The sequence below is a fragment of the Archocentrus centrarchus genome, chromosome 14 (genome assembly GCF_007364275.1).
Source record: "Archocentrus centrarchus isolate MPI-CPG fArcCen1 chromosome 14, fArcCen1, whole genome shotgun sequence".
In the NCBI taxonomy this organism is placed as follows: domain Eukaryota; kingdom Metazoa; phylum Chordata; class Actinopteri; order Cichliformes; family Cichlidae; genus Archocentrus; species Archocentrus centrarchus.
This window is the reverse complement of record NC_044359.1, coordinates 14,404,436-14,420,973: the sequence shown is the minus strand read 5'-3', so window position 1 is coordinate 14,420,973 and position 16,538 is coordinate 14,404,436. Positions and strand designations below refer to the sequence as shown.

The 16,538-nt window shown below is 38.4% G+C and overlaps 1 protein-coding gene across 1 annotated transcript in view; it reads right to left on the bottom strand.

Moving 5' to 3' along the window:
• Window positions 1–1,663: 1,663 nt before the first annotated feature.
• Window positions 1,664–16,538, bottom strand: part of lars1b (leucyl-tRNA synthetase 1b) — a 25,785-nt gene continuing 10,910 nt past the window's right edge. The window contains exons 21-32 of the mRNA XM_030747135.1: window positions 16,251–16,308; window positions 15,282–15,345; window positions 12,973–13,156; window positions 12,621–12,711; window positions 12,271–12,411; window positions 9,270–9,410; window positions 7,213–7,323; window positions 6,857–6,967; window positions 5,299–5,403; window positions 4,273–4,368; window positions 3,889–4,021; window positions 1,664–2,596 (exon numbers count right to left, since the gene is read on the bottom strand). Of these exons, the coding sequence (XP_030602995.1) occupies window positions 2,391–2,596; window positions 3,889–4,021; window positions 4,273–4,368; window positions 5,299–5,403; window positions 6,857–6,967; window positions 7,213–7,323; window positions 9,270–9,410; window positions 12,271–12,411; window positions 12,621–12,711; window positions 12,973–13,156; window positions 15,282–15,345; window positions 16,251–16,308 (1,441 nt within the window). The 3' untranslated portion in view covers window positions 1,664–2,390. The remainder of the gene's footprint in view (window positions 2,597–3,888; window positions 4,022–4,272; window positions 4,369–5,298; window positions 5,404–6,856; window positions 6,968–7,212; window positions 7,324–9,269; window positions 9,411–12,270; window positions 12,412–12,620; window positions 12,712–12,972; window positions 13,157–15,281; window positions 15,346–16,250; window positions 16,309–16,538) is intronic.

The following is a 16,538-nucleotide window of genomic DNA, read 5'->3' as shown; positions in this document are numbered from 1 at the left end:
GTAGTGAGCAGAGGTAAGGTTCCCTTCTTCAAAAGTCCATGTCAGTCTAAAGAGCCATGCTAGCTCTTTGCAGCTAGAAGTTACCATACTTGAACAAGAAGGCAGAGTGCTGAGTTATGAATCAGGGCCGGCAAAAGTGGTTAGCAATCTGGATTCATGAACTGTACCAATGCACCACACATACACTCCTGATCAAAATCTTAAGACCAGTCAAAAAAAATTGCGAGAATTTGCATTTTGTACTATTGGATCTTAAGAAGGTTCTAAGTAGAGCTTCACAATGCTAAAAGAAGAAATCGGCGCAAGAGACAAAAACTTTTGAGCAGGGAATTTTATGAAAACTGCATTTACACTCAAACATGATTTTTTTCAGCTGATCAAAAAGACCATAGCTCAAAAAAAACCAAACCCCCCCTCAACACAGAAATCAAAGTGTCAAAAAAAGGACTCAGTAATGAGTAGCTCCAATATTCTTGTTGATCACTTCAAACAATCGTTTAGGCATGCTTGATGCCAGTGTTTCCAGGAGGCTAGTGGGAACGTTGCTCTAAGTGTTGAAGATGGCTTCACGAAGGGCATCCACTGTCTGGAACTGATGTCCATTTGTGTAAACTTCCCTTGCCATCCATCCCCAAATGTTCTCAATCAGATTTAGATCAGGGGAACATGCAGGATGGTCCAAAAGAGTGATATTATTCTCCTTGAAGAGTCCTTTGTCAGGCGGGCATTGTGAACTGCAGCAATTGTCCTGTTGAAAAACCCAGTCATTACCACACAGACGAGGGCCCTCAGTCATGAGGGGTGCCCGCTGCAACATCTCCACATAGCCAGCTGCTGTTTGACGCCCCTGCACAACCCCCCCACCCCACTGTGCCATGTAGAAAACATCTCAGGTGGGATCTCCTTGTCAGGCCAGTAACGTTGGAAGCCATCAGGACCATCAAGGTTACATTTTTTTCTCATCAGAGAAGACAACTTTCTTCCACCTTTCAATGTCCCATGTTTGGTGCACCCTTGCAAAGTCTAAACGGGCAATTTTGTGGCGTTGAAGAAGACGTGGCCTTTGAAGAGGTTTTTTGTTTCTGAGACCCTTCCCTCGCAGATGCTGTCTGGTGATTATTGGGCTGCAGTCAGCACCAGTAATGTCCTTAATTTGGGTAGAGGATCGTCCCGTGTCTTGACAGACAGCCAATCGGATCCTGCGGCTCAGCGCTGGGGAAATTTTTTGGGTCTACCACTTGACTTTCTTGTTCCATAACCCTCAGGATCATTTAAAAAATGCAAAATGACTGTCTTACTGCGTCCGACCTCAGCAGCGATGGCACGTTGTGAGAGGCCTTGCTTATGCAGCTCAACAATCCTACCACGTTCAAAGTCAGTAAGTTTTTTTTTGCGTTTGCCATCAGGAGGTCTTGACAGTGTAAAGACTTGACAGAAAATGACATGGAATCCAAATTTTTGCACAGCTTTTGGCTTTTAAAGGCTATGGTCTTAAACTTTTGATCAGCTGTATATTTCCCTGTGAGATGGAATGGAGTAGAAGTAGACGTGAAAAGCACAAAGATCTCAAATTTCTCTACTAGTATAAATGTTGGGTAAATGTAGTAGATTTTATTATGCCACTACCAGTACAGAGGCCAGAGACAGACAAACACCACAGAGGTTTAATGTTTCATAGGTTTTATTAATTATCTGGAAAAGCCAGACAAGGTCCATCCACAGCTAGAAAACAGGAAAACTGGCTGACAAAACATAAGGGAAAGATAAGCCTCACCTTGGATGTATAAAAACACAAGACATGTCACCCTGTGTATGAAAACATCAGGCATTCTGGAGGATGCAGGAGCAGTCTTACAGTGCAAACATGCATCAAATCAGTGGTTTCTGTGACAAGAATAAGCTGTACAGATGATTTCAGGACTGAGTCCTGCAGAACAGATCACAAATTCTAGTGCCATCCTCGACTACAACCATGGCAAAGAAAAGTTAAAACTTTAAGGATAGGTTTGTATTATTTTGTGATAACTGTTTTGTAATACTGCCCCCTTTAGAAGAAAACCATATCAGAGGGATAGCCCAGAGCTAGATCTGGATGTACTACAAATGTAGAATTTGTTTCAAATAGGAAGATAGAAGCCAACATTTCAGGTCCCGCTAGTTTCAGTATCCCCCCGACATCACACTCAGCAGTGAAAAAAAGCTGAAGAGTGCTAAGTTTTTCTTTTTATCCTGGTCTGCATTAATTATAAAACAGGTACATCTATAAGGTGCTGGCCATTTGCTCTGAGTCAAAATAAGTTGTTTTGTTGTAACATTTCTTGATGCATCTGAATTGTCAACAAAGGATTCACTGCTGCACATGTCTCCCACTTGTCTGTGACAACGTTATTCTAATTAACCAGATAAACCAAAGTGTCCCCAATGTCTACGGTGAGGCCGTTGTCAGCCAGAGTGACCTTCTTCTCCTCCAGATTGATGTTGAACACAGATTTGTTGGAGATGGGCAGTTTGCCTCGTTCCTCCTGTCCCAAGATGGGCAGCCGGCGAGACCCCAATACAGGGTCCTCATACCTCATCAACTTGACTTTGGACAGATCTGGTGGAGTGACGGTGGACAGTGTTAGAGGTGAAAAGAATGGGAAAGAAAACAAGTGAGGAAAAACAGAAGTGTTAGAGGTGGGATACACGAGGCTGTAAGATACAGAAAGTTATGATTGAGATTGGGGAATCGGAGAATACAGAAGAAGGAACAAGATGGAAAAAATGAAAAAGAGAGACTTCACTGAGGATGGAGGGAAAAAAAAGCTACAGATGAGACATTACAGGCAGAGAACAGAGTGAAAGAGAAAAAAGAGGCTACAAAGAAAATTGGGTCATATATTGAATCGTTCTTATATAAGCTAATGCTTTTTAACATTATTCAGTTCTTCTTTTCAAATCTGCAAGCATATTAAAGAAGAAAACAAAACTAAAGCGAAACATAAAAGACAATATGGAAATAGCAGAAGCACAACCTCTCAAAAGGCAGAGTGTCTGGTGGTGCAATCAGAGTGGAAAACCTTTCTGATATTCACACAAATATGATGAAGGATGGCTGGTGGTTGAGTTCATGAAACACTGGCAGAGAGATTTGCTATATATTTTCTTTTTTAAACAGCATGATATGGCTGTCAACTGTCATTAGACAGATCACATAAATGGGCTCTGAATTAAAGACGACTGAAGCCAAGGTAGATGTATGCTGTAAATGTCTTTATGTAGACACAGACTGTGTAAATTGCTGAGAGAGAAAAACAGGCTACGCAACACTTGATCTAAGTTTAACCAGAGAATGTTCTGTTAAACATTCATTATCCAGTCTGACCAACCTAATGATGAGTCCCTGTTCTAAACCTTTCACAAATATTAAGGACACTGTGTACCTGGGAACATATAAAGCTTCAGGTATGGTTTCATACCTGTTACACTGACATGGGCATCTCAGCTGTACCCAATCAACTCACTCTCTCACACCTCAAAGATAACTAAAGCAAACAAAATTAACCTAACCACAATTTGGAGAGCCACAGAAAAAGGTGAATATTCTTCTTTTTTTTTCTTGTCACAGTTCACTTAAACCTTCTCTACAATGACAGCAGGCTGAGAAAGGATAGTAAGGAAAAGTATGGCTGTTGAACATCACATGATGTTGGGTTAGCCAAACCACCAGGATGTCTGATGTAACCTTTTGCACAAAAAAATGATACATACTCATGATAATTATTTATGTCTTTATGATTCAGTAGTTCCCAAATCTTTTCATCAAAACAGAGTTAACATTTTTACAGATTATTACCCCAAGATTCATTTGGGGTTTATTAACTTTTGCATTATATCCATCTTACAAACCTTTAATGAGTCTGTTGACCTTGGCTAGCCTGCGCACAATGCTGTCTCTGTTGTCCCCCTGTTGGATGTCAACCTTTGTAGAAAACATGCCATTGGACGGTTGTGGGTTGACCAAGAACACAGAAACTCCAGGCTAGGAAAAAAAAAAAAAAAAAAGGACAAATCAAAATGCACAACTTACTACTTTAACTTAGAGTATAAAATAAAATAATTTTGTTCACCACTGGCTCAAAAACACTGCGGCACAAAATAAAATAAATCAATGAAATAAGCGCAGGCATACAGAAATGACGACAGACCCGTGAGTGAGAAAAAAAAGCTAAAACACATCCTCTAACACCCACAAAGTCTGGCCAAAGCTAATAAACAGTGAAAAGTATTTACCTCTGATCTGAAAACACTGAACGGTTTCCCTGGGCAACAGTCCTCCTTCACTTTGTCATCAGCCTCAGAGGCAAACAAGACATCAATCTGCTCCAACTGTCAAAGAGGAATGATGTAAGGAAAAAAGATAATCAGCTCAGCAGTCTGGTCCACAGGGAATGTGTTTACAGGTGTGTTAGGTATGCACACTGGCAAACGATGCTGGTATTAACCAGGCTGCAGTAATGAGAGACTTAACATTCAGTTTATTGCCCAGGATGGTACATCAGTGAGAAAATACTAAGTACGTGACTAAGCAAAGGAGTTGGGAACAAGAACCCTGGTTTATTCTCAAAATGTATGAAGAAGTTAGTGTTTGGGTCTTTAGAGAAGCATCAAATGCTTACAAAAACTTTTCAGACTGAAAATAGGGAGGGATGAAGAGCTTCTCTCCGAATCTGTCCTATAAACTGCAATAACATTTCAAGTCACACAGATCTGATAACAGTCACTGGCTAACCCACTTCACAGAGCTGGTTTGTGAGTAAAGTAATATATCACCCTTTTTAGTCCTACATGATTTAGCGTATTTCTATTTGATTATGTCTGCTTTGTCATCAACTTATCTTCAGCTATGATCTATCAGAAACATGGGAATTTGAGCCAGGCTGTTACTTTGATGTACTTTATGTATAATTCTGCTTTTCTGTGCTTAAATCTGTGCTGGTTTCACAAAAGTATCCTGGGGACTTGGATTTATTTTATTTATTTATTTTTTTGACTAGGCTAAGCTTTTGTGCAGACAGTGGTATTAAGGGGATTTTCTGCAGAGAACTGAGCTTAGGATTTCCTCAACTTACTTCTGCAGAGGCCGTAAAACTCGGCTTTCAAACCAGAGGCACCTCTGAGCAAGTTTGATATTTATGTAAAGACACATTGAACCAAAGTTCTGCACGCTTTAGAAAAGATGCTGGTTTTGCTGCTCATAGTTGTTGTCCAACAAATTCCAGATACCAGCAATGTGGGGTTAAAGTTCACAAAGATTACCTCCAAAGAATTGGTCAAGTAGACCAGGTTCTCCATGAGAACTGTTCGCTCATCAAATTCCAGCTCCAGATCCAAGACCCTGGGCCCATTCTTCTCCAGGTTCTCCTGAAGAACAAAAAGGTCACATCTTAAATGGTAAGAATCAGAGATCCCATCAGATCAACAAGATGATGAAAAATAACAACTCCCATGAGGAACTGCAGAGGATTTAATTGGTATAATTTAACAAACCAGAAGCTGAAAGCAAAATAGGAAACGTAACATTTCATCTCATTACTGAGGAAATCATGTATTAGTTTATAATAGAGCATAATACAGTTCGTTGTTATTTTTATGCTGCCACCACAAGATTGGTAAGAAAAAAACGTTTATGAGCAAAAAAATACTAAAAAAAAAGACAAAAAATAAAGCAGGGGAGAGAAATCAACATGAAAGATGCAAGACCAGCTTGAGAGACAAACCGTGGATGAATACAAAGCTCATCATGATTATTTATTAGCCTCATTCTGTTTGATCACTGTAGTGAAACAGCGACACCTGAACAAAGCTTAGAGCACAAGCGATGTGGCATCTAAAATTTTAATAAGCAACAACGCTTCTAATCATTTATTAGCACTACTTGATCTTGAGTGAATATGTAGCTTTATATAACAGAAACAGTAACTGCAGGCACACATTAATGCTATTTTTTTTTTTTTTTTTTAAATCATCTGGTGGCTACCGCTTTTAGATACAAAGGACAACTCAACCCAAAGTGAAGCAGTTTGAAAGGTGGGAATAAAGAATTGTAAATCAAGACAGGCAGACCTGAAGCCAAGATTGTGATGCAAATGAAGACATTTTTGTGAACACTGAAAATGGGAAAATGGGAAGAGGCTGACACAGCCGATCAAAAGTGTGTTTTGTACTCTTTTCAATCAATAAACACATTAAACTGTGCAAAACAAGTATTCCTGAAATTTCTTTGTAATGGCAGTGTAACACTTTTTCACATTTTTCATTGTACTGTGTAGAGTTTTGTTATTATTTGACACAAAGCACTGAAAAAAAAAAAAAATTAATTAATTTAAAAAAAAAAGGAAATAGCTTTTGAACTCCAACTCTTCCCAACAAATTTTCAGAGAAGACTTTCAACCAATCACAAGCTGATCAGTGTGAAAATACAAAATATACAATGATCAGACAAAACATTATGACCGCCGACAGCTGAAGTGTTAGTGGGTGGGACTGGGTCAGAGCATCTCCAAAACTGTAGCTCTTGGGGGGGGGTGTTCCTGGTCTGTAGTGGTCAGTATTTATCAAAAGTGGTCCGATCCAACAGATGAGCTACTGTAGCTTAAAAAGTAAACGTTGGTTCTGATAGAAAGGTGTCAGAATACACAGTGCAGTGCAGTTTGTTGCATATGGGGTTGCCACAAACAAGAGTAAATATGTTTAGCGTTCTGATAGTAAATTCAATATATGTACAAAGGGGACATAGGTTCATGATCATTGGTGGAGAGTGGGCTGGGTGCATCTTTCCAGTGAAACAACACTGTCAGCCTTTCACCATTTTTACCTTGATCATGGCTACAAAAGGCATGACTCTCTTCATGTATTTCTTCAGTTCAGGCAGGGCTCCCAGTTCACTTGCTATCACTTTGTTGTCTGGAAGAACCCCATTGTTGCTCTAGGAAAAAAAAAAAAGAAAAAAAAAGAAGAGGTAAGAAACTAAAACAAACAGGAGCATACATAAGATGACGTGTAGAGTAACTAAAAGAATTAAATTACATGATCATTTAATTACAAAAATATGGATTTACAGCAATAAGCATTTTATTGCATCACTAGGGTGGCCTGCAGTACTTTAACAAATAATAAATCTTCAGACCTAACGCTGTGCATAATGCAGGGTTCTGTGTGTTTGTTTCCCACCTTGTAGTGCTTGCCGAGCAGGGATAAGGCACTGTGCTGCCATGGAGGGTAGCTCTTGGCCACGTAGATGGTGCAGTGGGAGGGCTTGGCTGGAGGCTTGGAGTCACCTTTCTGTTGGAAGGAAAACAGGATTAAATTTGAAAAAAAAAGAAAAAAAAAAAAGAAGCATTTCTGATTCATCTTGTTTATTCATACGTCAGGCACACAAGACAAGGTGGCTTCAATCAGATTCAAAGTGCGTTTGGATTATTCAAGAAACCAGCTGCTTTGTTTGTTTGTGTGTGTGTGTGTTTGTGTGTGTGTGTGTGTGTGTGTGTGTGTGTGTGTGTGTGTGTGTGTGTGTGTGTGTGTGTGTGTGTGTGTGTGTGTGTGTGTGTGTGTGTGTGTGTGTTCTTCAGCAGACATGGCAATCTGTGAACTTATTTTACATGACAGCTGTCAACTCCAGTGCTGTAATGTATGCGTTTTCACAAATGAACCCTGATGCGACCGTTTATTATCTCAATAAATAAAAAATAAAATGACACAAAAGTGCTTGCTAGACATATTTTTATAAATGGTAAAATTGTGTATATATGCTGTTGTGGGAATTTTTTTGTTTCAATAATCTTATTGTCATTGTGGTACTTGAACCAGAGGTTTAAACTGGATTGTCCAGACACTGCATGTCTGTTTGGGAAAGTGTTAATGAAAAACATTAAAATGCCTTCTGAAAAATCCATCATTATACTTATTAAGGATTATTTGTATATATTACAAATTCACAAAATCCGCCCCACCCCCACCTGATTAGAACCTCACTTGCTAACAAAATAGGTTTTCCTGCTGAGCATATTTAATGTATGAAAACATTACTATTATAATTATATTTTAAAAAAAGAAAAGAAAGAAAACCTTTGCCTGTCTCTTCTTTTCTCCTCTTTTCCCATCATCTTTACAATCCTGCCTCAATGGCAACAAAACATTTCCAGTAAATCAATAACAGGGGCCTGAAAGCCTGAGATATTGCCTATCTTAGATGTTGTCAATAGTTGTTTTGCTTTTCTCTAAGCCGCCTACAGCCGCTTATTGAAGTGCTGAACTGTTAACAAACAACAGACTGGCTTTCCTGCTGTGAACACAACAGACATAAGCTCACAAGTGTATCGAAAAGGATGCAGGATGCAGCTGTAGAATTACAAGGACACAACATCAATAATCCACCACTGCTGTGTGTCAGATTATGAAGTGTGGACCATAAAAAAAAAAAAAAAAAAAAGTATATTCAGGTCAAAGCTGGTAAAAGGCAGGAGTTTGCTGAGTTCAGTATTACACAAATCTGTTCAGAACCTCCACTCTGTTTTATTATCAAAGGAAAATTAGGATAACATGAATTAAACCTTCAGCGGATTGTTTATATCTTTAGTTGAATGTCGTTTAACAGAGTTAGCCAGTGTTTAGTTCAGCTGTTAATTGAAAGGGTTAAGATTCGAGTGAATTCACAAATGATAAATTAAATTATGTTCTTGGCTGCTGGCGCCCAATAATTTCAGGCTTCTCAATGTGCAGTTTTTTTTGTTTTCATAATTTTCTGCATCGCTGTGCTCCTCATCAAACCACCATCAAACTGTTAAACAACACCTGAAGGAGACTCCTATGTTAATGAACAATTTCAGACAAGTGCTGGATTTCATTTACAAAACAAAAACAAAACAACTATCAATAAGACGGCAATCAATTCTGAAAGCATTCATTTTCACTATTAACCTAAAAAGCCATTACAACTATTATGCCCCTCTGAACCCCCTAGTGGCCTTGCCCTTGAAGTGCAAGCTTTGGGGCAGTGTTTGAGCTCATCTACCTAGCTGATTGTCTAATTGTCTAAATGGACAATTAGGATCATATATATATATTTGATGTTTTGTGTCCCCCCCCCCCCCCCCCCCCCCTAACTTTGGATATGTAGGATTTCAACTGTACTCCAGTTTTTAAAAACTATGTCAGTCCATTTTATAGCACAGCTTATAACTCACAACACAACCATGAAGGAAAGGCCCACTGAAGACTTCATATCTTACCTTGTTTTTTGGGGGAAGCATGTAGGCTTTGAGTCGCAGACGAAGGTCATGTGCAGTTTCCATTAAATACTGAGAGGAACGGATCAGAATCTCGTCAACAGGCCCGGCAAGAGGCCATGATGCCTTCACCAGAGAACCAGTCTGTCAAGGAGAAAGGGTGAAAAAGAAAAATGGTAACTTTGTGAGGAGGGAAGAAGGGTATATCTTTTTTTGTTTGTTTGTTTGCTTTTATAATGTATACAAAAACTACAGATGTCATAAGGCTCACCAGAGCTTCAGAACCCTATTTTTTCATGTGTTACATGTGTTTCATGTGAAATTTTGATTAAGAAGCTGCAGGACTGGGTTAGTATATCTGAGACAGCTCTTTAGTGATTTAAGTCATGTCTGACCAATCAAAAAGCACAGCTCTCCTTACTCTATACCTTACTGTTAAGTGACACTCAGACTATCATTCGTGCTTTTATTTCCTCTTGGTTAGATTATTGCAGAGGTGGCAAAAGTACTGACATTCTGTACTTAAGTAGAAGTACAAGTACTTACGTTAAAAAATACTTTAGTAAAAGTCGAAGTACTGGTTCAACTTCTCTACTTAAGTAAAAGTAAAAAAGTACAGGCTCTGAAATGTACTCAAAGTAAGAAAGTAAAAGTAGTTCTTTGGAGGATGTTTCTACCTGCTATTTTTGTGTAAAACAAACCGAACCTCATTATATATTATTGTAATAATATAAAATAGTACATGAGAATACAAATGTTATTCCAATCTAAATTTTAATTCTAATGAATGCACTCAGCTTGAACCTGTTATGTAGGACACAAACTGTGAAAGGGAATTTAAACACAGCTCTGTTCTCTGTGTCCTCCATAGTAGAGGGTGACTGTGCCTCCACCTAAACACCCAGTATTTCACAGCTATCTGAGCTGATCTCCATCCCCTACACTGACAGCATACAGGCTGTAGAAATGTTGGATTCAGTGAATGAATCTCAGCATCAGCAGCTTTGATTCAAACTCATCTCTGCTGCACTGATGTAACCTGTAACTCTGACCATGAACACAAACACTGTGCTCCAGTCCAACACAGAGCTTTACTGTAAATACAGTACAACAAACTAACCTATTTATTAAACACTAAACTGCAGCATTTTCATAGGATCTTTGAATTACACAAAGTCAGCATACTTCAGTTTATTTTCCAGTCCTTTCCTTTAATTCTAACCTCTCTTCTTCCTCTCCTGTCCTCTTTCTCCATCTCTGAGTGAACTTCTCTCTCTTTGCTCTCCCTGAAATACAGCAGCTCTTCTTTTAGCTAGCAGACACACTGTGTGACAAACTGCACACACTTTGTGTGTTTGCTGATATTTGTTGAGCATTTAGAAACGTTGCATTTACCTGCCACACGTTACTCCCTTCATTCTCGCTCCTCTTCAGTAGCGCTAGCTAAGCTGTTTATGTGCCGCAGCGCAACTTACGGACTCGGTCCGGCCCGATTATAGCGCTATAAATGATACATTAATTATATGGGTTTGCGTATTTAATCCCTTTGTACGAGATAAGCCCCGGTGATGGAGGATACGCAGTACGATTGTCTCTTATATGTTATTATTCCTCCATTTAGGCTCAGATCGTTTTATGTTTGAAGGCGCACTGACCGGAAATGCAAACTTCTCTCTGACGTTAAAAAGTAACGAGTCTGTTTGAAAATGTAAGAAGTAGAAAGTACAGATACTTGCGTAAAAATGTAGGGAGTAAAAGTAAAAAGTAGTCAGAAAAATAAATACTTAAGTAAAGTACAGATACCTAAAAAATCTACTTAAGTACAGTAACGAAGTATTTGTACTTCGTTACTTCCCACCTCTGGATTATTGTAATGGTCTTTTAACAGGTATCAATCACAACGCATTAAATCAACTTCTGATGATGCAAAATGCAGCACCCAGAATTCTTACATGAACCAAAAAAGGTGAACATATCACACCAGTCTTAATGACTACACTGGCTGCTCATTAGTTTTAGAATTAATTTTAAGACTTTACTTATTACTTTTAGAGCCTTTCATGGCCCGACCCCAGAATATATACTGGAACTGCTGTTCCCATTCTAACCCTCTTTTTTTTTTTTTTTTAAACAAATTTTGTATTTTTTGTATTTGTATTTTTTACATCTCATTCTTGTTACTTTTAGATTTTTAAGTTAATTTGAAGTAATTATACGTTAGTACAATTGAATCCAATTGCACCTTATTCTAATTTTGACATTGCACTTGACTCGTGAATGGCCTATTTTAATTGATCTGTTTCTCCGATCCCTTTCTGTGAGGCACTTTGTAACAATGGTTTTGATACCTGCTATACAAATAAACTTTATTCTTATCATAACTACACAACCAGAGGTCACAAACATATTGTAACGGTGGCATATGTAAGGTTCCCAGACTGGTGTGTGTACCTCTGGCTACTGAGTGCCTCTTAGCTCTTTAACTAGTGGTACTGAACACGTGAGTGGTTGTGGGGCTTTTTTTTTTTTTTTTTGTTGCTTAGCGACAGCCAAAAACCCATCTCCATCACAGCTGCACTCCTTCATATTCATAAATTTCAGCGTTAAAAATATATTTGTCTGCCTGTGCTATTTGAAGCATGCAACTGTATGTGCATTTGTTTCATGCTGCAGAGAGAAAGAGGTCCGTAGTGTGAAGATAGGCTTCCAGTGGATATGTACATCAACAGTGAGAATGTCAGTAACCATTTCACACAGGTAAATAAGCAGCAGGACCTGAGCCTCTGCAGGCCTACCTAAACCTGTAGCTTTTAACTCCTTGATCCCAGTTGTACTCATGAATATAAATGAATACAGGATGTTAAAATGTTTCTTTTGACTGCATTTCTGTTTTACTTGGAAATTTGCAAGACAGATAAGAATTAAAGACAGAAAGTGGAAGACGATCAAAGGCACCCCAGAACCTGAAAACGACACTATGATGCTAAATCCATGCGTTTCTTACTTTGCCAAGCAGACCCCAAGTGTATTCACAAAGGTGTGGGCAGATGGGGGCCAGCAGCAGCGTTTGCCTCTCTATGAACTGGAAGACGAGGTCTCTGTGCATGCCTTCGATGGCCAGCTCCCGATACTTATCTTTGGCTGCCTAAATACACACATAAAAACACGTCAGTGTCACTCGAGTTATGCTACTGTTTCAACTATCACTGCAGTTTCCATAATATACTACTACTAATTTAACAGAATGACTAGAGCGTACATTTCACATACTTAAGTTATGATTGCAGCATCTGTTACATAATCTCATAAAATGATTGAGGACTGTCAGAGAGGTGTTTTATAAATCATATTTACCTGAAACTCAAAAAAGCCGCTCTTCAAAGCCTCCTTGTACATCATCCTCTCATAGTGCTGCTCTGTCTTCAGAATGCCTGCATTCATCTCACTAAAGAGGACAGAAAATTATTTAAAAATAAAACATTTTTAAAACATTTAAGCCCAATCAGTCTATCTCCTTACATTTATTAATGCAGCCATAGCTATGACAAAAATCCTTTTGTTCAAAGACGCTGAATTGTGTGATCAAGGCTGAAATTCATCTAAAAACCTCTTTAAAACTTGGTTAATGTGGTTATTTTAACTTACTTAATTTCTTTAATAAATTCTCAGAATTTGTCAATCACACCCTCTTAATTCCTCAAACTACCTGGCGAAAACCCGATCATTGAATGTGTCTGCAGGTCCCGTCCTCAGGTTGTTCTGGTTGGCAATCATCTCCTTCACCCATTCCACCCATGTGTAGAGGCGCAGGATGCCGGCATCAGCCATGGTCTCTACAAAGTTAGCATCCTCCACTGTGTCCCCAGCGTCAGCTAGAGCCAGACGCATACCTGAGAAAGGAAATGAGGACTTGTGTTAAAAACAGCAGAAAGCAACATGGACAAACAGAAGTGCAGTATAATTAGATGTAAAATTGATACATAGTTACTCTCACAAAGCCAACTGCCTTTGTAATTTGCTTCAGTTTAATACCAAACTATCTGGATCCTCTATTCAAGATATACAATAAACTCAGCACTTCTTTTCTTTTTTGCAAAATAGTTTGACAAGAGGTGAAGCACAGAGGCTCTGTAGAAAATTCCAAAGCTTGAGAAAACTTAAGCTATTCCGGAGACATCTCTCCCAGCTCTTAGACCAAAACAACTTGATATGTCTATCTGCTGCCAGACCATGAAGTTGTTCCCTCCCACAGCAGGATAGTTTCTATGCATGATATCCATCTATGATTCAGCTCATTCAAGACATTTAAAAAAAAAAAGATGGATGGCTTGAAAAATCCCGAGGCATATCTCAAAGAAAAAAAGCATAATTCTTGAATTCTCTTTGAATAATCAACATTATTTATGCCAAACAAAGATTGTCATATTTTCACTGTGCAGTCATTTCTAAAAATGCCACTGATCTTCCCCTTATGTTCCTTTAACCATTTTATTATAGAGTGTATATTTTTCTTCTTTGCATTTTAGTTTTTTGACCAACAGGAGGAACTGCTGTTGGGAATTTTTTTATTACTTTGATATTGGTATTTACAGTTATTTTTAATTGAAAATTATAGCAGTCACATAAACTGGATTAATGCACACTGTATGCTCTAGATTAGTAGGATAAAACTGAGGCCTGTTATATTCACTCTCATTTATGCTTGAGGCCTTAGGCTTATCTATGCATATTTTTTGGTTCACATGACATTGTATCACCTTTGTTACATTTTTAGGTTACTTTATGACTGTGTGCCCCCCTGAAATTTGTTTGTGTAATCTGAATTAGTGTGGGGATAAATTCTAGCAAAGTGGGGATTGTCCAAAAAGTGCTTTTATAACAGAGTTTTTAATTAGAAGAAGATCCATAATTTATGACATCTGTCAGAGCTGTCATAAACCACCGGGTACTCTGGTGACGTGGCTTTCTTTAGTACACGTGAGAAAGAAGTTAGCAACAAGCCCAGAGGTGATTGGTCTGTGATCAGGTTTCAGGGGATGACACTTTATGCAAATTGAAAGGGGTCAAAGTCAAGTGGGCAGAGTTAGGATCCTCAGGTTATATAATGATGCGGCTGCTCTTTGTCTCTTCTCTTCCTGTCTCTGTCCCCATCTCTTTGTTTCTCTCTTTCCTTTCCTTTTTTCCTTCCTTCTCCCTCTTTGTTTGTGTGTGTGTGTGTGTGTGTGTGTGTGTGTGTGTGTGTGTGTGTGTGTGTGTGTGTGTGTGTGTGTGTGTGTGTATTGTTGTCTTAATTCTGTTAATGTCAGTCTCCTGGTCTTTGTCTGTGTTTTTTATAACCAATATGTCTAATAAACAGCCTGCGTTGGATCCTGCTCATCCCAGAGATTTTTTTGGAAACTTTGGTTTTAATTGAGTTTAATACAAGATTGAATCCACTTCATTTCATCCACAAAAGAAACTCAGGGACCCCTAAAATCACGACCTAACACGCCTTGCTGGAATATAAAATCCACGCGAATACATAATACTTCATGAATGATGGAAACAATTCTTTTGCAATAACAACCAAAAAAATAAATAAAAAAATGTTGGACACTAATTAAAAGCTTCTCATCCTAGAGGACATATTGATATTGAGAACATCCTCCATTCGGATTAATGTGTGCCTATTACTTTATTATTACAGAAATGTCTTAATTAAAGTCCACTAAGTGAGGGACCTGACAAATACAATAGCTCATAATATCTAGCATCAAAACCTCAGCTATCTAAATGGATTCATCTTCTAAGCATCTTCACCAGGGGATAAAAGATGGTAACACTATAATCAACCATAATGGCCCAAGCGCTGCAAAAGTACTGTTGAAATGGGTTCAAAATGTACCCCTGAAGTGTTTTTCTCCCAGGTTTCAGGGTATAATGAGTAAAATGAATGTCATCGAAAAGAAAACTAAGAGAAAGGAGAGAGAAAAGCGACAGAAGGAGGGAGATAAATCAAGAAGAAACTGATGGTACCGTCTGCTGAAAACTTGTCAATGGCTTGGGTGAGAGTGAGGAAATTTCCTGTTGATTTGGACATCTGTTCAATGAAAGAAACAGATGTTAGCAGTCACAATCTTTCAGGTCTTCCCAGCCACATAATCACTCGGTGTTTAAAACTACAAAAACAACTGCAAACTAGCTGCAAAAACAGAACTTCCTAAAACCATTTAGAACTTAAAGTTTCTCTGTGAAACGTTTGGCTGTCACGTTTCAAATCTGTCAGTCAAGCAACGCAAAAGATCCCATCAGACCCAAACCAGAGACCCACGCTACAAAGCAAGATTTCATTTTATTTTAGGTAACTTCAGGATTTTCTGTACTATGAAGGTAGTTGTCACCAGGGTAAATTGCCATGGTAACATATGCTGAGATCAGCAGGTATGGCATAACCGCCTACTGACCAAACATTTCTCCATAAAATAGCATCACTATCCCTGGAAGATCCCCGGACCTCTAATGTCTTTACAGTTCCACAAGAGCATCAACAATAAATAGATTCTTAGACAAACAATTTCACAACATTTTTATAGTTCTATCAGCTACGATATGTAATCCTGTTTGTTCTTCTCGATCTCGATCTTTGCACTTAGACTAAGCCTATGTTTGAATTCGGTTTTTATATTTATTCTTATTCTAATCAGCTGCTCTGCTGCCACTACACTTATCCACGTTTGTGATTGGTCAGAGGTGCCAATGCCACCAATTTCATGTAAACTCACTCTTGGCTAGATTTGGAGATCCTGTGTTATTTTAGCAAGCTGACAACCAGCTTCATTTGACCTGACTGCCAATATTAGGGTAAGTGAATCCAGATAACATAAACATACCCCAAGTATATTAAACTCACTTCATAATACAGGGCTCTGAACCTCCTGGATTATTACCTAATAACAAATGTCATTTTTAAAAGTAATATTTAACACGATTTAATATTTGACACACCTTTTCAGAGTTGAGGAGCAGATGTCCATTAGCTCGCACTGCTTGTGGCCACTTCCCACTGTACATGAAAAAATATATATATATATTCTTTTTAGTGTTAGTTTCATCATTACTGTCACACACCACAGTCAAGTTTACCTAAATCCAAAGCTGAGCTCAGTTTATTAAAGATTAAACCCAAAGGCTTTTTTTTTTAGTTCATAAATGGTATTTTTGGAATTGTCAATTTGAAAACGGCACAATATGATCACATCCTCATAATGTTACATGACCTAAAAAAATGAAATA